This window comes from Lycium barbarum, chromosome 10, assembly GCF_019175385.1.
Source record: "Lycium barbarum isolate Lr01 chromosome 10, ASM1917538v2, whole genome shotgun sequence".
NCBI classification, from domain to species: Eukaryota; Viridiplantae; Streptophyta; class Magnoliopsida; order Solanales; family Solanaceae; genus Lycium; species Lycium barbarum.
This window is the reverse complement of record NC_083346.1, coordinates 39,137,975-39,157,634: the sequence shown is the minus strand read 5'-3', so window position 1 is coordinate 39,157,634 and position 19,660 is coordinate 39,137,975. Positions and strand designations below refer to the sequence as shown.

Below are 19,660 nucleotides of genomic sequence, written 5' to 3'. Positions count from 1 at the left end.
ACCTGGCTCAAAGCCATACTAAACCAAGCTTTATGTTGTATGCAGTTATTGCGCGCACACAAAAAGAAATCTTTAAATGATGGAAACTTCGAATTTCATATCTTTATTATTTAAAAAAAATAAAAATTGAGTTGATCTACTATTCTCCAGCTCACCAGCAAGTATAAAGAACACGTGCATGTTCTCACAGTATGAAAGTATCATTAACGCTCTATTTAGAAGATTTAGTGACCAAGGCTACTTGCTGCTTTTATTAGCACCTCAGCGCTTGCCACGATAGATATGAACACTCGCTTTTCCAGATACGTACATGTCACACCCTAATCTCCCTAGGGTGTGATGCGCACCCGACCCCATATCCGGAGCCGAGCGAACCCACAAACTCTTAATACATACATAATCTGTTCGGACTCTGAAATCAAATAAAAGTAAAATACATAGTAAGCTTTCAAATCTTTCTTTTATCGTTCTCGAATCAAACCAAATTTGTAGTCTTATGAAATCCATAACATAATACATAAAGACACATCGGCTGATGAAGCCGCTGACAAAACTGACATCCTACACCCATGATTTTGTTTGCAAAGTCTCTAGTCTCGAACAAACGTCACAGCACATATACTTTGACTCGGCAACACTCTAGGAACAAAAGGAGTTGCCAATCCAGCTGAAGCATCTTCTAACAGTGCCCTGTACTCATCTGGGTGTACCTGCGTGGCATGAAACGCAGCCCCCGAAGAAAGGGGGTCAGTACGGAATATGTACTGAGTATGTAAAACATGAAATACAGAAAACAGAACCGTAACCGAAACAAACAGTACAAGAGTGAGTACAGTATCCAGATTACCAAAGCACTTACTTTCCAATCATAATCGTGTATGCAGAGATCACATGTCAGAAAAAAATGCAGATCCAGAATATCAGAATACTTGGCTTCCAGACACAGATCATATATGCCGAAGTCCGATGTCAGAAGGGGTACAAAAGGTACAGAATTGCCAGAAGGTTTACTTTCGAAACACAGGTCATGCATGTCAGAATCATAAATCGTATATGCGTATGACAGATCCCGGCCCTTTAGTGAGGGACGCGGTGAGCAGAATCATATAACAGATCCCGGCCCTTTAGTGAGGGACGCAGTGGACAGAATTATCATATGCCAGATCATATATCATATATGCGTGTAACAGAACCCGGCCCTTTAGGGGACTCGGTGGATCGGATCATATATCACATATGTATGTAACAGAACCCGGCCCTCTAGGGGACGCGGTGAACAGAGTCATCATATGCCAAAATCTTGTATCATATATGCATGTAACAGAACCCGACCCTTTAGCGAGGGACGCGGTGAACAGAATTAACAATGCATGTTAGAATCATATACCATATATGCAGATAACAAATCCCGGCCCTCTATTGCGGAACGCGGTGAACAGAATCATCATATGCCATCCTGGCCGCCACCCCATATCATCATATACAGATACACATATAACAGAACCCGGCCCGCAAGGGAGAGGGACGCGGTGAACAATGCAGAGGAAGATGCACGATAACAGAACCTGGCCCGGGGCGCAGTGAAATACATACTGAGGCTTGCACGAACAGAGTAGTGCGAAATCATATGCACACAAAAATCCAGACTCGATGGATACGTACACTTACCGACATCTGAAGGCTCAGAAACAAGTCTCGGGTCAATCCGATTTAGTATAAGGAAGTTATGAGCGTTTGAAGTATAGAACCTTCTATGAACGTTTCAGAAGCCGTTTTGGAAAATCAAAGCAACAACCATATCAAGTACCTTTCGGATATCATTATGGATCAAATCAAATATAACTTTTGGAACCATATGTACGTGAAAGTTACAGACATTTTTACCACAAAACTTTTACGAACACTTCAAAGCAAATCCGAGATCTTTTACGAAAGTTAGGGACATTAAAACTTACAGACTTCTTTCAGAAACAGAACTCTTTATACTCATCTCATTACTCAATCGTATAACAACTCGATCATATCAGACATACTTATATCAGAAGTGAATCAGAATCATAGGCAGACTCGGATACATATTAAATAGAGCTTCAGAAATCATAGAGACATATCGAAAAGGGGGATACGAATCATAGACAAACTCGAAATCACATAATAGAGTAACCCCAATGTGCATATCAATATCATACCTTACTTGGCTCTAGGACATGCCAAAGAAAGAAAGGGTAAGCCTTACATACCTGCTCCACGCCTTATTAGCTACGCTTATTTATCCAAGCTTGCTATTCTACATTCAAGAAAATTTTACATAATCATTAGATTCATCTTCATATACTTGCCTTAGTTTCTCACATAAATTCACTTATAGTCTACCGAAATTTCGGCAGCATTTTCCCTGTAAATACAACATCCCCGAGAATCTAACTCGGCCAATTCAACAACAACAAACCATCAATCATACTAGCAACTTTAACAATCAATCCAAAATATATTCTAACATTAACAACTCTTGCCATTTCACCCGAAACCTTCCAAAAGCAACAAGAACCATAACGACACACTTCCTTCTTTCAAATTCAATTACAACAACCTAACTTACAATCTCCCAAACACATGTCTCACTTCCGAATTCATGAATTATTTTCACAACTTACACATTAGAAACATCATTTATACAAATATAAGAAACCATACTAATGTCACATTAGTCACTACCACGGTCCACATACAATTTCCACTCCATTCCAAACCATTAAATTCTCATTTTACACCATGGAATCCACAACACAACAATCAAACTACTAAATAAAAATCAATTCATCTCATCCTACCATCATAGCCCTATTCGGCCACCACCACATACATATATATTCCATGAATTTCATCCGTTTCTACATATTATAATGTTCACAAATCATCCATAACACATGTAAAAGAAGATTGAACACATACCTTTCTCCACTTATTTCTTCGCTCGGCTAGGGGTGTATATTTGCACAAATAAATGGTTTGCTTGCTCCAACAACCCCTCCATGTTGTTAAGGACGTTCCAATTGGTAGAAAAGCTAGAAGAAAATAATTTTTCTTGATCAATTTTTCTTGGCTAAATTTTGGCACCATGGCCGAATACCACTACTATACTTCCTTTTCTTGAAACTTCTTCAAGTTTCTTGAAAGAAAGAAGATGACTACTAAAGTCCATGGGTCTTCTTTTATTTATTCCCATTAAGCATCCATGTGGGCTTGGCCCATACCCTAACTTGGCCGGCCACTTGGGCCTTTTTGGTCTCAAGCCCACTTTTTTTTTCTTTTTTTTTTCTAGTCTTGCAATTCATGAAAAATAATTTTTTTTCAAATTCCGAATTTGCCCTTAACCTTCCATCCATATTTCCATGAGTCATCTTGCGTATTTTCCTTTCTACCCTTAACCTTTCTCAATATTTTCATACTAATAATATTCATAAATAATATTCATAACCAACTTGTACAACAACAACAACAACAACAACCCAGTGAAATCCCACATCGTGGGGTCTGGGGAGGGTAGAGTGTACGCAGACCTTACTCCTACCAAGGTAGGACGGCTGTTTCCGAACCAACTTGTACATTAAAATAATTTTGGAAAATGGTCTTGCCCTTAACCTACCACGACTACCACGGAATATTTGAACGTATAAAATACGGGCTATAACAGTACACTTCAATTTCATCTAATTCTCAACGACCACTTGATAATAGATCTAGAAGTACTTATTTAATGTGAATAATGGTAGATGTACCTTCTTATTGGCATTTTCCTTTTTGTATTTTAAACTTTATTTGGCATGTCGCGCCTACAAAGTAAATTTCTTCCCTACAGTTCCTCAGAAACAATAAAAACCTTAATTGGCATGCCATACATCAAGTTTAGACTATGTGATGCGGGTGAACTATGGAACATGAACATCATAGAGTGCAATATTTCTATTAGTTATTAGAAAATGATCCATTACTTCATAGAAATGACATTTAAAGCAGCTAGAGTTTTTCTAGCTGAAAATACATATGTATTTTATTTTTGACGACTTTTCAAATAAATTTTGTTAGGAACATTCAAAGTTTCCAAAACTTAGACATATTTAGCTGCTAGAAACTCAACTGGCCTGGAAAAAACAAAACAAAGTGAAATGATTATGGTTGACTGCACATTAACGTTCATATATGCACAATGCATCAAACTAATAACATAAACTCATGAACAAAAAAGATTAATTTTTGATCTTTTTGAGATATTGTTATATCATTCAACATCAAACAACAAAAAAAGAAATTTACTTGAAGAAGTTACCCAAAAACTTTCAGTTGAATGCTTGAAAAAGAAATAAATACTACAAAGTTGTGGTGAACTGAAGGGAGGGGGCAAGAAAACAAATTGGCGGGTGAATATAATTCTTTTTTTTTTAATTGTAACTAGTAAGACTATAACCATTAAAAATAGGATGAGAGCAAATTGTGTCCTACAACATCCACCCACTTCTCCGCAAGTTAATCCACACTATTCATGCACAGCTTTTTTTGCTTCCTTCTTAATTCCCCAACTTACAACCCTTCGCTTCCCATTATATAAAGATTAGTATTTGATTTTAATAGATGAATATGGTCTTTATGAATGTAACTCTTCAAATTTTCTATATTTCTTATAGCAGGAAAATAGAGAATATTGGTTAATATATTTGTAATAATAAAGTAATAATTTATATATTTTTAAGGGTATTATAGTCAATCAACTTTATGGGGTTATTTTTGTCTTTTAGTATTTTAGTTTGGGTCTTCCCACTTTTAGTACAGTATAGATATACATTTGGTAGAGGTGTTCTATGAACACCAGTCTCTACGTATGGCGTTCTATGCTTGATTCACTTTCAAGTTTTCGTCTCCAGTGGGGGAGATTCTCCTAGCAGGCTTGAGGACTTTGACGAGATAAAAGGCCTTAACCATTTCTTCTATACCAAAAAGGATTTGAAGAACAAGAGTTTGCTCATCAGAAAACTTTTGCAAGGCATTGGCAAACTGTTACACATACATGTTCGTTCTATTAAAATTTAGGTAGTAGCTATGAAATAAAATTATTAAAAAGCTAGTTGTAGATGAATATAGTAATTAAAATTGACACAAGAGTGTACTCTAGTGGTCAATGAAGTTGGAATAAGAATAATGGAAGACTAGCATACAAATACCAGCAGACAAAATTAGATGCATTCTTCTCATCTTCCTAAGCGCAGCTACTGGAATTTCTTATTCTCTAAAAGGAAAAGTTTCAATTACATACTCTGGTTCATAAATAGAAAATCAATGCAAGCTCAAAAATTTGGCTTCTAAAAACACGCCTGAAGTTGCTTGGGCAGCTTGGCCAGAGTGTGAAGTGGACGAACTTCATTTTGATGCAGCATGATACCGTAGCTCTTTAAATTTATTAAATTCTAGTTATCATGCCACTTCCTCAATGGGCTTTGGTTCAACAACAAAAAGGTAGTATAGCGCAGGATGTGTAGTAGATGCACGTCGCTAGTTTTAGTCCTTACTAGTGAACCAAGTATGGTATTTAAGTGGATAAGGGAAGGTGAGCAGACCCATTATCCACCAAGTTTTAAAGCTAGAAATATCGAACTTTCAGATTATCCCCCAAAAAAAAAAGTTGTAACACGTACTTGGTGCGCTTGATTTCTTCAATATTATTTTTAAACTTAGTGCCTAAGTGAGGAAAGTTGTCGGTATTTGTACTAGTGGGGAGATGCAGGTGTCCGGTGGAATAGCCTAGGTGTATGCAAGTTAGCCTGAACACCACCGCTATATTCTTACGGTGGGGTGGATCCTTCCGAATTGACTATTAGGCAATCAGTTAAGTTGTAATGGTTTACTGAAACATGTGGGCGGATGGTGGCACATAAAGTCAGTAGCAACTTTGTATTTGCTGTTCCTATCGCCATTTCTCTTCCTCTTTTTCCCTCTCTCTTATTCGGGTTCTAACTATTGTTATAATAGGTAGAGGTAGTCTATTCACTAGGTATTTATTTTTATCATATGATTTTCTTTACATTTTTTTAATTTTATTGTTGATTTTCTTCCCATTTCTTGGTTTTAAACATCTTAACAGTTCTCCTAATATGCCTCTTATTCTTCTTTGTGGCAGCTATCATTCCTTCCTTTCTTCATTGGCGGTGTTAAGAGACACGTAAGCGGAATGTTATCTAGCTAATTTACAGAGCTTTCTAGAGATTCATTAGTTCAAAATTTTTATCCTGTCTTGCTTTGATGCATCAATCTCGTTTTCATTTTCAAGCATGGCTTGTATTTTCTTTTTTAGGCTGTACGGGGGTATGGAATTCTCAATGACATGTTTGAGGAGGTATGTTGGATCATCGCTAACCTTTTCTTTTCAGAAACTTTTGGGTCTAAAGTTGATGAGAATTGCAAGTTTTATTTTTCCAGGGCATGGCGAAAGCACGCGCTGCTGATCGTATAGCACAAGAAGCTATGACATTTTGTCACAAATGTCTAAAGGTAGTGAAGTTGGTTGGTTTTATTGGGTCTACAAGTGATTATGAACTTGCTTTGCATTTGCTGCGAATTGCTGGATCTCTCAAGAGATTGATCCTTTGTTCTGATTATGCCGATTTTGATGATCTAAATGAGTTTTGGCCACGCTCCATGAGGAAGAAGGCAATCCGAGAGTGTGCTGATCAGCTTAAAGCAAATTTATCCCCCAGAGCTGAATTGTTGACATATGGCCCTGGTTTTTCGAAGAAGAGAATATAGCACTAGAGAAGTGATAACCCCTACGGAAATGATCTAAACCGAGCGGATCAAACCTTTCTTCTTCCTGCTCAAGTAGATGCCGAATTTCATTATTTAGCGGCTCTCCGAAGTCAGAGAGATGAGTGGGGCCTTTCTGATAGGATGGACAAAGCGCTTTCATCACCATTAAATTAATTTAAACGCCATGCATATTTACTATGACTTCTTTATTTTGTCTTTAGTATTGTTTTTATTATTTTAAGATAAATTTGTTGGATCACTTATGTATGTTCTTTGATGAACTTTCTCCTCTTTTTTAACTATTGAAATTATATGTAAGCGTTTAGGCTTCCGAGTTCCAAAGCTAATGTTATGTTGAGAGCGGCCAATTAATCAATCATCTCATTTATTTACATTATTGTATATGTTGGTTTTGTTTCTGACTCTTTTGTTTCCATTTGTCATTGGTTTGGCTATTTAAAAATTTTATGGGCTGTTTATAATTCCGATGGACAGGCGCTCCTCTTTTCAAGGGGAAAAACAAAGGGTGGAGTGATAAATGCTCAATCATGTATAATAAAACTAGCAATACATGGCACCAGCAGTGTTATACCCTATTTTAATCAGGATCAAAATAGTTTACAACATAATTCCGGAATTATTTAAAGTTAGGAGTCACCACCTAATTACTTATGGTGAATTAGAACACTTAAAGTTAATTAAAGGAATTACCTAAAGTTAATTTTATTTTAAAGTCTACGAAACCAAAAAGATTCTAGGTAAGGGTTAAACTAATCTAGAGGAAAGGTATTAGGCATCCTCTAATATCCATTAACAATGATTAACCGACCGGACTCAAGATAAGTTAAAATAAAGCTAAATGAATGTGAAAATTTACTTAAAACATGAGTAGCTACCTTAAGCGATTGAGAAGAATGTGACTGTTGATTAAAGACTCTAAACCGCATGGCAAAACGACTTTGAAGCTTTCAAGATTAACGGAAAAATAATAAGTTTAATACTTGACTTTGAAACATGGTTTACAACATTTGAAATGTAAGTCATTTGGTTCTGTCAACACAGCCAAATAGTCCAGAAAATGCCTTTTAGCCAATTCGAAAATATTTGTTTTGCTTCTACTAAAGGTTTTGCTATTTTAAAACTCTTAACTCGAGGCAAAGTACGACATAACTAAATGAAGATTTCCCGATGCCCGTATGTTAGTTCTAGGCTTGGTTCAAACACATAACCACAGTTAGGATATTAAAGACCAATGCTAGTCACAAACAAGCTATCAATTTATAAGAACAATAATTTAACCCCATCCCAAAATTTTCGTATTACTCCGTTGTCCTTGTACGAACAAGAACGGGAACTCAAACGGTACAGTTCGACAAAGAATGAGACGCCCATCCCTTGAGGTTTGTAGTGGTGAGTCTTAATTAAGACTCCATTTTAGCTCCCATGTGTACATGTAAAGAGACAAAGAAAAAGGAAAAAGGAATTAGAGAAATAATTTAATTCTCAAACATAAGAAAATATTGAACTACGGTAATTTTGAACCAATATGAATTCTTCACTACAACATATGTATACTAACAGCGTGTACAGATGGGAGAGGAAACAAACGTTAAGGCCATTTAAACATCTAAGTGACACATACTACCCTTGAAGATTTTCACGCATAAATATGATTTTTAAAACGTGGGAAAAATAATTTGAAAGACTTGATTTCTAATAACATTTGCATCTACCAAGTACACATCATCTCTAAACCATAATGTCTACAATGACAAATTTTAAAACACGTTTTATAGTAGGACTTTAAGCACAGGATCATATTTTATGTTTAAATAAAGTCGGGGGTCAACAAAGAAGCATCACAAATGTACATTAAACTTCGTTTAGCATTTTAACTGGACATTCAAAACGTACAGGATATAACAAAGTTATACTAGCCATATTTTACATAGATATAGGCTGGATATTATTAGAATAATGCTTCTTAACAATACACCTCAAATAGAGGAACCAAGAATTAAAATAAATATCAAGGCAAGACCTCATTTAGATAAATACATCAAAATAAATTCCTAATACCATGACATCTAAAAAAAATAACAGAAACACTCAGGAATTTCGTAGCTCACATATACATATTCAACTAAAAGGTATTTATAAACTCAACATGGTGCTAATAAAAGAGAAATACAAGGCTGAATCTATCGGGCTTTAACACCTAAGATCCGGATTAGTAAACACGATTTTGGTAACATCTACAGACATAAAAGTGCTCAAGTGGTGACTTCTTCACAAAATTATGACGAACTTGATTCATACTTCCCACTTTAGCAAACAGAAACTTCATTTAACCAAACTAACTGCTAATCACATTTTTAGATACTTGCTTCGTAACATTTTGTTTATCTACAAATGACAGCCATTGCATTCTTAAACAACACAGCAATTCCAAATAAAAGAGAGAAATAAAAAATAAAAATAAAAAAGGGCCAGATTTACCTTCCACGTGGGCAGTGACTGGGGCTTTGAGGTCTCGAATCTACGCTCGAATTGACGGATTCAAAACAATAATAGAGTAAAACCAGAGTAAATGTCTTGTATTTTAAGATCGATGTCAAGAACTAAAGTAAGACTGTTTTTGTATTTTTCTTTTAGAAAATTCGAACTACCCCCCAAAAAAAATCCCCCTTCGGCTGAGAGCTTAAAGTGGTATTTATAAGTGTTGAAAACTAGGGTTTGTCTCCTTTTTGGGCGGGATTTGAATTACCTAGGTCGAAACCAATTCAAAATTTGAACGTTTGAGATTTTGTAAGGATTCACCAGTAAGAAATCAGAAAGAGGAGCAGATGATCACGTGATTCGGCTTTGGTATCACTGAAAATGGTTCGACCATTTATGATCTGTTAGGATGAGCTCGTGTTTGAAGGCGAGAATCGGAAACCTTTCCGTTTCAACCACAGAACGACGCAGGTGAGCAGACGTTAAGACGATTTTTGTATGAAAATGTGGTAGACAAACTTGTTGATAGCTAAAGTGGACTGGGCTTTTGCTGGAAATGGAAGAGAGATGAAAGGGATGGGAGTGAAGAAGATGACAGGGAGCTGTGCGTATTGCACGAAAACGGGGGGACGGGTCTGCCATGGCTGAACAAGGTTTGGATTTTGTTGAGAAAGGGAAGGGATGAGGGAGAGAAAGAGAAGAGGAGGCGTGAGGGATCAGGTTTAGGGTTTTCAACTGATAATAAAATAAATGGGCCGGGTCGGGTAGGAAGCGGTGTGGGCTGGTCGGGTAAATGGGTAATGTGCATTGGGCTGGATTATTTGGCTGAATTTCATGCCCTTTTCTCCCTCAAATTAACTCTTTTTGGGCTTCTAATTTAATAACTAGTGACTAGTATAATATATATTATATTAAGGAAATTAGTAATTAATATGTAGAAAGTAAAGGATTTACTAAAGTATTAATTTATAATTAATTTAACAAGTACAAATCCTGAAGTGATAAAGTAATGTTCGTAATTTTGATAGTAAAAATAGCAACGCTATTAATAGTAGTAGAAAATAACAAAACGGTCGTGAAAACAAAGTATTTATTTCATTAATAATTTTAGAAGCCCAAGGAAGTAAATCAAAAAGGAGGGACGAAATTGGGTGTCAACAGGCGGAACATGTCTATTCACTTTAATTAGTCAGTCTTTAATGTTTGTATTTTGAAAATAACTTTTAATAACATTCTAATTGTTATTATATATAGCAACATATACAAAATATATTTTATGTACCATTACTTTAGTTATAAATTATAACTAAAGTAATGGTACATAAAATACATTTTTTGACCATGTTAAATATGGGCAGGTCGGGTAATTGATCCGTTTTTTGTCAACCCATTTTCGACCCGGCCCATATCCGACTCGACCCTCTCGTTTGCCACCCCTAGTTATAATTAAAAAATGGAGTTCAAGAATTAAAAACATATGATGGAATTAAGTCTTTGAGATGGAAAGAGTCGGACTTTTTTCTCATTGTCGAAAGTTGTTTATCGATGTGAAAGAAAAAATTAGTAAGAATATGAGGGAAAATTAATATTTTGATTCTAGATTTTTTCTTTTAAATTCTTTAATATTTTATAGGTATACCGACATGTTAATATCCTTTTCAATTAACTAACTGTTCAGATCCAAACATAAGAACCATTGTTGTATATATTGGATTTTTTAAAAGCAAAACTAATAAAATATTTTTATTAAATTAATTAAAAAATATATTATGATTTTTTATATTAACAATTATAGATTAAAAAAAAAATTGTTACAAAGAAATCAAAATTAGAAAGATATATGTTATATCGTAAATCATCAAATTTTAAATCCGAAATGAAAATATAAAGTAATTCATTTTATAACTGTAAAGAAATAATAATCAGAGATTGCAAAGGAGAGTAAAATAAGTAAAGTATTGACAAAGAAGGAAAATGGGGATAAAACTCACTCCCTCTCTTCACTTTTACTTGTCCACGTTAACATATCAAGAAAAAAAAAATTCTTCTTCTTATTTTACCCTTCACATTAATTACTCATTTTCAAATCATTTTTTGAGGCCATTGAGACTATACACCAATAAATATTGATATTATGATAAAATATATACTTCATTTATTAATTCTTAAAGAACGTGAAAAGTCAAAAGTGAACAAGTTACGTATAGGAGAATTAAAATTGAAGTACATACGTGTATACATGAGAAGAAAATAAATACTCAGTACTATGACATATGTCCAAGTGGGATAAAAAGTAGTTGGTTAAAGTGTATAATTTATATAACTTTTGGTACAAATTTGCATTGCTATTATTCGTCCTCTCTTCACGTTTAAAGTATTGACAAAGAAAAAAAACGGGGATAAAAGTCACTCCCTCCGTTTACTTTTACTTGTCTACGTTAACATATCAAGAGAAAGAAATTTTTGTTCTTATTATTAATTTTACCCTTCACATTAATTACTCATTTTCAAATCATTTTCGAAGGCTATTGAAGCTTACACCAATAAATATGAATATTATGATAAGATATATACTCCCTCCGTCCCCTATTACTTGTCACTTTTTCTTTTGCACGCCCCTTAAGAATCATGAATAAAAGATATATTTTACTATCTTACCCCTATCTCTCTCCAATAAATATATTTTAATCAAAATTGACTATTTTCAAGAACATTTATTACTAAGGGTAGGATGGGAAAGATTTATTTAATTTTATCTTGGTTTTGTAAATGAAGAAGTAAAAGTGCACGGGGAAAATAAATGTGTCGGAGAATTAAATTTGAAGTGCATACGTATATACATGAGGAGAGAATAAATATTCAGTACTATGACATATGTCCACGTGGGATAAAAAAAGTAGTTTAGTAATGTGGCCAAGTAATATGGGACGGAGGGAGTGCTTCATTTATTACTTTTTAAGAACTTGAAAAGTCAAAAGTCAACAAGTATAAGTGCTCGGAGAAAATAAATGTGTCGGAGAATTAAATTTGAAGTGCATACGTGTATACATGAGAAGAGATAAATATTCAGTACTATGCCATATGTCCACATGGGATAAAAAAATAGTTGGTTAAAATGTACAATTTATATAGCTTGTGGTACAAATTTGTATTGCTGTGTTAGTCCTCTCTTCACACTTGTATATATTAGAAAGAAAAAAAATATAGAATAGAAAAATAGACATATATTTTTAGTAATGTGGCCAAGTAATATGCTACAAATGGAGTACTTCATTTATTAATTCTTAAAGAACGTGAAAAGTCAAGTATAGTAATGTGGCTAAGTAATATGAGACGAGGGGAGTACTTCATTTATTAATTGTTGAAGAATGTGAAAAGTCAAGTAATGTGGCCAAGTACTATGGGACGGAGGGAATACTTCATTTATTAATTCTTAAAGAACGTGAAAGTCAAAAGTGAACAAGTAAAAGTGCACGGAGGAAATAAATTTGCATAGGAGGATTAAAATTGAACTGCATACGTCTATACGTGAGAAGAGAATAAATATTCAGCAAGAACGTGAAAAGTCAAAAGCGAACAAGTAAAAGTGCACGGAGGAAATAAATGTGTCGGAGAATTAAAATTGAAATGCATACGTCTATACATGAGAAGGGAATAAATATTAAGTACTATGACATATGTCCATGTGGGATTAAAAAATAGTTGGGTAAAGTGTACAAGTTATATAGCTTTGGGTACAAACATTCATTGCGTGTACAATTTATGAAGCTTGTGGTACAAGGATAAATCAGCCAAGTTTGTGTACAACTCAAATAACTTTTTGTACAATTCTTTTAAGCTGTGTTCGTCCTCCTTCACGGCTTATATGTAATAGACTAGCAAACTATGCCCGTGCGATGCACGGAACCCAACACGATTAATTTGGTTACTCAATTTAGTTAGTCTTTATGATTTATATATTTTACAAAGGATACCACGATTCTCCTTAGTGAGTCTCCATTTTTTTTTTCATCTTATTTTTCCCCTTAATTTCTCAATTGTTGTTAAAATTTGTCTAACTTTGGTTATGTCTGCCTCATTTTATATTTAGTAAGTTGACAATTCAAATATCCTACCTGTCAAGTTTATAATCACAAGATTCAAAGAATATTTTATTATATTATGCACATTTTTAATTTAGAACCACAAGATAGTCTATCTTTAATTCTTAAACTCCGTGTCTAGTCAAACGTAGACACTTAAATTGAGACAGAGGGAGCATATGCCAAATGAAGGAAATGAAAGGATAATTGAGACACTACAGACACGTGGGGACTTAAAAAGTAAACACACAAGAGGTAGTATTAATGTTAAACGTCTGAAATGTACACATGTTAGTCCTGGCTTAGAGCACAATTTCAATTGCTTTTTCTATAACTTATTGTTGCTGTGTTCGTCCACTTGAGCGTTTGTTGTTAAAAAATTAAAAAAAATTGTCTTATTTTGGTTATATCCACCTCTTTTTATATTTAGTAAATTGACAATTCAAATATCCTACATGTCAAGTTTATAATCACAAGATTCAAAGGATATTTTATTATATTATACACATTTTTAATTTAGAACCACAAGATTTGAAAGTCTATCTTTATTTCTTAAATTCCATGTCTAGTCAAATGTAGACGCTTAAATTGAGACAGATGAAATATATGCCAAATGAAGGAAATGAAAGGACAATTAAGACACTGCGGACCTGTGGGGACTTTCAAAGCTAATGTTATGTTACTTTTAATATCTTAATCGGGGGCATTTTATTGTGATAGCAGGACTCTAGTTGAGAGCGGCCAATTAATCAATCATCTCATTTGTTTACATTATTGTATATGTTGGTTTTGTTTCTGACTCTTTTGTTTTCTTTTTTCATTGGTTTGGCTATTTAAAAATTTTATGGGCTGTTTATAATTCTGATGGACAGGCGCTCCTCTTTTCAAGAGAAAAAACAAAGGGTGGAGTGGTAAATACAAATCATGTATAATAAAATACGATAGAATTTTCTCTGAAAATATACGATACTGCGTTTGCACTTTACATCACATTTATTGGGATTTGTAAGAGGAACAAGAGGTCAGAACCTGTAATTTTGCAACTAGCACTCGTCTGTTAGCTTTTGATAAAATATTTAGGGGAAGCAATTACGCCATCCGTTCACTTTTATTTATCCAGTATTCCAAAAATAATTTTTTACTTTTACTTATCACTTTTAGCATATCAAGACAAGACAATTTTTTTTTTCAGTTTTACCCATAATATTAAATACTCACTTCAAATCATTTTTCAAATCAATAAAAATATGCACCAATTAATATGAGTACATTGATAAATTATACACTTCATTTATTATTTCTTAAGAAATGTGCATAGTCAAAAGTGGACAAGTAAAAATGAACGGAGGGAGTATAATTTTCTCATTTTCTCGGACCATCTTTTTTAATTATCTTCTTCTATAATAAAAAAGATGGTCCGAGGATGATTTTTTATGTGCCATACAAACTGATGGATTGACAGATGGTCCACGATGAAAAATGGAGGGATGTCAAATGTTTCTTGACGCGTAACGACATTCTTGAAAATCGATTGAAGGAGCATAACAGAAGAGTACATAAAGACCAAAATTGACAATCAATATTGATTTAGTATGCCTAAGGAGGGAGTCATTAGCCCAAACAAAAAAAGGAGAATGATAACTAGCAAATTTATTAAAGCTTGTGAATAGTGATGAATGCAGGCTATGATAATAGCTGAAATCACATTGGATACAAGAATGGATTTCTAGGCATTCAGTTTAAGACCTTTTCAAGTTCTCAAAGCTTCTCTTTGGAATGTGAAGTGTCACACTAGTAATTTTTATCGGGTATGTTACGAACTGCCTCCGACTTTAATTAGTAACATGAGGCCTAAATAAGCAAACACCATGCATCTCTTCAGTCTTTTCCCAATATTCATGAATCCTATTTATACATCATCTCAAGCTGAAGATCCTTATAAGCTGGATTTGTGTAAATCAGTTCCCCTGCACCTCCATAAAGTTCGACATCTGACTCAATGCACTGAGATCTATTGCTTTTCGTGTTCCACGCTAACAAACTCCAATACTTTCTTGAAAAAAGCTAAAAATTCAAAACGAAGAACTCGAAACTCGGGGTACATCCAAGAGCCCATCATATAGGACACAATCGGAGAGAGTTCCTAAGATCAACCCAAGAATTCAGATGTGAAACACAATTAGTTGCTAATTGGTTTCACTGGAACCAATAACGTACAAGCCACAGATGTGAAACACAATTAGTTGCTCCCGGAACACCCAATCCCCACTTAGCCCATTAGTTTTTCTCTCTTCAAAAAGCTGTCTATAGGCTTTTAATAGAACACAGTATATAAACCTGATACATAAGTAATGCTTTACTAGCTGGCAATATTATTCTTCTGATACTCCACAAGGGAAAGAATGATTTTGCCTTTAGGGAAGACCAGAAAAGTTGGTTATCTTCCTCTATAATAAAAAAAAACATCATACAGAGTTGTAGCTTTCATGTAGGGAATCTGAAACAATTCTAAACAACATTCAGGAGGGAAAAGACATATTAATATCGATCCCGCGTATCTTCGCCAAGTTCTGGACAGCTAATAGACAGTTACAGGGTTGCATCTGCCATGCAATCCCATTCTTCGACACGCTTATTTCCACTTTCTAGAACACCCAGAAGGGTTCTCCTTCTCTAGGGGTCATACTTTTGGCCTCTCTTGACATAACTATTAGTCATCAACTAACAAAAGGGAAAAATCAATACTAAACACATAATTTTGTTTTACTCTCTTATCCTACTAAGAGACAAACTGGCATCCGACAACTAAAAGAACATTTTTGACATTTTTTTTTTTTTGATTAAGCACCGGGTGTCCGGGTCTCTTTGAGCCCCGACTAATCCCGGGGGTGCACAGGCCCTCGGCAAGGAGTTTCCCGCAAGTGCACCACGGGTAATTCAGGGTTTTACCCCAGTCCGATGGCCCTCAGAAATTGTTTGCACCCAATGGGTTTCGAACTTGAGACCTTGAAAGGGAGCACCCCAAGGCTCAAGCCAATTACCACCAGGCCAACCCCTGAGGGTTCATTTTTGACATTTAGACAGCTTGTTCGTCGCACTTTGACCAGTTCTCGGCATATCAACCCACCAAGGCCAACATAAATCGATCACACTGTGTGTCACAGCGGAGCATCTCCTGACCAAAAGTAAACTGGGAACAAAATGAATGCGAGAAACAAAAGATAAATTAAAGCACTAATCACAATGGGAAGGAGAAAGCCAACTAACGGTAGAAATGAACTAGAAAAGTAGACCTCTCCGATAACAAATAAAACAACCAATGTCTGTACTCAAGATTTACAAAGAACGAGACCAGGTGAACGTAAAACAACCTACCACCAGTACTCTAACCTGCAAGGACTCAAAGAGAGAAACAAGCCCCTTCCCTAAAGTTTCTTCTTGTTCCTTAAACAAATTCCCTTTTTAGCAGAATATTCACGTTGAGTTGCAAGACTCACTTGAATCTCGTAACTGAGATCATGCTCCACATTAAGAGATCTGGATTAGCGGCCATTGGTTGATGCCTTGGACTTTGGTTGGTTCAGACACAGTGCTGAACACTATTAGCTTTCTTTTGGAGGACTGTGAACACTCTTAGAACCTCCAAGGTTTTCTGTGCACTTTATGCTTTGTCACGCAGAGCATATGGAGGAAGACCATGTAATTAGTAACTGATACTTTACTTAAGCGTCGGTAAGTAATTGATTTTTTGTGTAATGTGCAGTTTTTTTCCTTTTCCATTTCAAGGTTCGGTCTAGTTTCTTGCTACAATAAGGATCCTTTCTAAGTTTGTTTCATCAGCGAATTAAAGCAAATAATAAACGGTCTGAATATACCCAATATCTAATCAAATTGATTTCAACAGAGAGCATAAGAATCAAGTCCAGCCACGTTAACCTAAATATGCTTTGAAGCAGATTGATCATTTTTTCCAGAGAAGCATCAAGAACCAAGAGAACTACGAAATATTAAAAGATAGCCCTCCCGGGGATTCCCAAAAATTTCCCGCAAAGCAACCTAAGATGGCAGGGTTAAACTTAGAACTGACCTTGATGTTTTTGGCCTCCGCAATCCCTTCTCTTCCAGAAACCTGATCGACACCACTCGCATCTGCATTTTTCTTTTGATCAGTGGTCCCTTTTCTTTCAGACGGAAGGTTGTCCTTGCCTTCCTATGGGTGAGAAGCATCTTTAGCAACATGCTTTCCATTGGGTACTACTTTAGGATCCTTAGTTGAGTTTGCAGCTTGCCCAACATCCTTGTCATTTCTTGCATCTCTGCTCCCGGGCAGTGTTTTGTCCACCTCAGCAGCTTTCTTGGCCTTTTTGGAAGCACCACTTCGGTTGACCTCGTCTTTTCCTTCTCTAGTCCCTTTTCACTGGTAAATGCTTCTTGTCTTGCTTCACCTCGACTTCATCTCTCACCTCTTCCTTTTTTTCTATCATTTTCACACCAGTGTCTTCGTGCTGCTTGTTGCTCAAACCCTCCCCCTTCTCTGATATTGCAACATTTTTCCCGTCATGTGCTTTCTTCTTTTTGTGGTGTTTCTTCCAGCTTTTGCTGACATTTGGTTTCTTTGTTACTTCTATAACCTCTTTTTCTTCTGAAGTAACCTCACGTCCTTTTTCAGTTCTTGTGCCTTGAATCTCTCTCACAAGACTATCTACCTTCTCATCTTTCCTTTCCAATGGTTTCTCTACTACTTCTGGACTAGTGTCTTTTCCATCCATATTTTCCTCAAGTCCTTTATCTTCCTTCACTGCATCACCGACGTATACTTCAACCAAATTCCTCTCTGGCAAACCTGGTGTTAAAGTAACATCTTTTTCACCCTCTTCTTAATTTTTTTCATCAAATTCCCAATTTTCTGCTTCTCTCCCTCGTTCCACTTCCAAATTCATCTCCTTCATTGGTTCCTCATTCTCTCCTTCCAAGTATTCACCCACATCTTCTTCATATCCTTCCTCTTTACCCCCTTCATCTACATTGATCTCTCTTTCTTCCTCCGCTCTTCCAACATCTTCATCTTCAACAAGAGTGGGCCCTCCCTCGTATCACCAACTGAATTCTCATTTCAACCCCTTCTTTTACATCCTCCGTTTCTTTCCTTTCCTCATCTTCCATCCACATTTTCGCTCCTACTTGTTCATCATATTCCTCTTCGCCTCCATACATTTCCCCATACTCCAAAAATAGAGGTGGCTCTGATCTTGGAAACAACTTGTTCATAAACTTCTCAGTACAAGTATAACCAGCAAAAGCAAGACCAAAAGGGACCGAAGATGCAAACCCGAGTGCAGATATAATGAAAAGCATAGACACAATAAGCAACAACTATTTAAGCAGTAATAAAACCCAACAAAATAAAAGAGAAGCAATGACACAATAAGCAGCAACTATTGAACCAGAGTAACCAAATTTACAAGGCAAAGCATCCAAATGCCAAGAAGTTACGAATCACCATACATAGTCGGGGTTTCTAATCTTCAAATGCTTTATCATAATCAAAGAGAATAAGGTCATTCACAGTGGACTCTCATAACCTTGAGTTATTGGTATTGGGTTATCGGATTAATAGTTATTGAACGGATTAAAATTTTATAGTTAACGGCTTATTGGTGCGGGGACGAATTACTCAATTTTTTTATCGGGTAGACCGTTAACCCATTAAGAATTATCATATTTACATCTTTACTTCTAGATATGTAAAATATATTGTAAACCCTAAAGCTAAATTCCCATTCAGTATTCTATTCTATTCACTTAGCTTATTTCTTGAGTTGATTGTGACGATTTCGTGAGAGATTTGTTAAAGTTTTAAGATTTATTATGTTGGAATTTTACTTCTTCATCTAAAGATTATAGTTTTAATGTATACATTTCATGGTTTTTCTTATCACAATGACTCAAACTTTTAAATCCATAGCATGCCTGAAAATATACAAAAATAGTAGCGCAAAAGAATTGGATGGTGTGATTTTAATTTTGTCGGTGGAAGCTAGATTACATGTTATGATTCTAATTTTCATTGTCTCTTAGATTTAACCGATACACCGCCTGGTAACCATTTGATAATTTCTAACCCGATACCGAACCAACCGATATCTTATCGGTTGGCTAGCGGATTAGTACATTTAAAAGCCGATAACCGAAAAGTCAAACCGTTAAGCGTAATTATCCGCCCGATAAGCAGCCCTACCAGACCATCTCAATATAAGCCATGATGCAATGCAATGCAATAATGT

General features: G+C 35.4%; 1 protein-coding gene and 1 long non-coding RNA gene across 2 annotated transcripts; one reads left to right on the top strand and one right to left on the bottom strand.

The window, feature by feature from the left end:
- Positions 1 to 443: 443 nt before the first annotated feature.
- Positions 444 to 3,483, bottom strand: LOC132615981 (uncharacterized). The gene is made up of 3 exons (XR_009572921.1): positions 2,953 to 3,483; positions 2,241 to 2,287; positions 444 to 710 (listed from the first exon to the last, which is right to left on the bottom strand). It is a non-coding gene; the product is annotated as an uncharacterized LOC132615981 (long non-coding RNA).
- Positions 3,484 to 6,174: 2,691 nt separating this feature from the next.
- Positions 6,175 to 7,110, top strand: LOC132614600 (uncharacterized). Its single transcript, XM_060329085.1, has 3 exons — positions 6,175 to 6,211; positions 6,344 to 6,385; positions 6,469 to 7,110. Exons 2-3 carry the CDS (start codon positions 6,374 to 6,376, stop codon positions 6,793 to 6,795), a joined length of 339 nt encoding a protein of 112 aa, XP_060185068.1. The 5' UTR covers positions 6,175 to 6,211; positions 6,344 to 6,373; the 3' UTR covers positions 6,796 to 7,110.
- Positions 7,111 to 19,660: the final 12,550 nt, after the last annotated feature.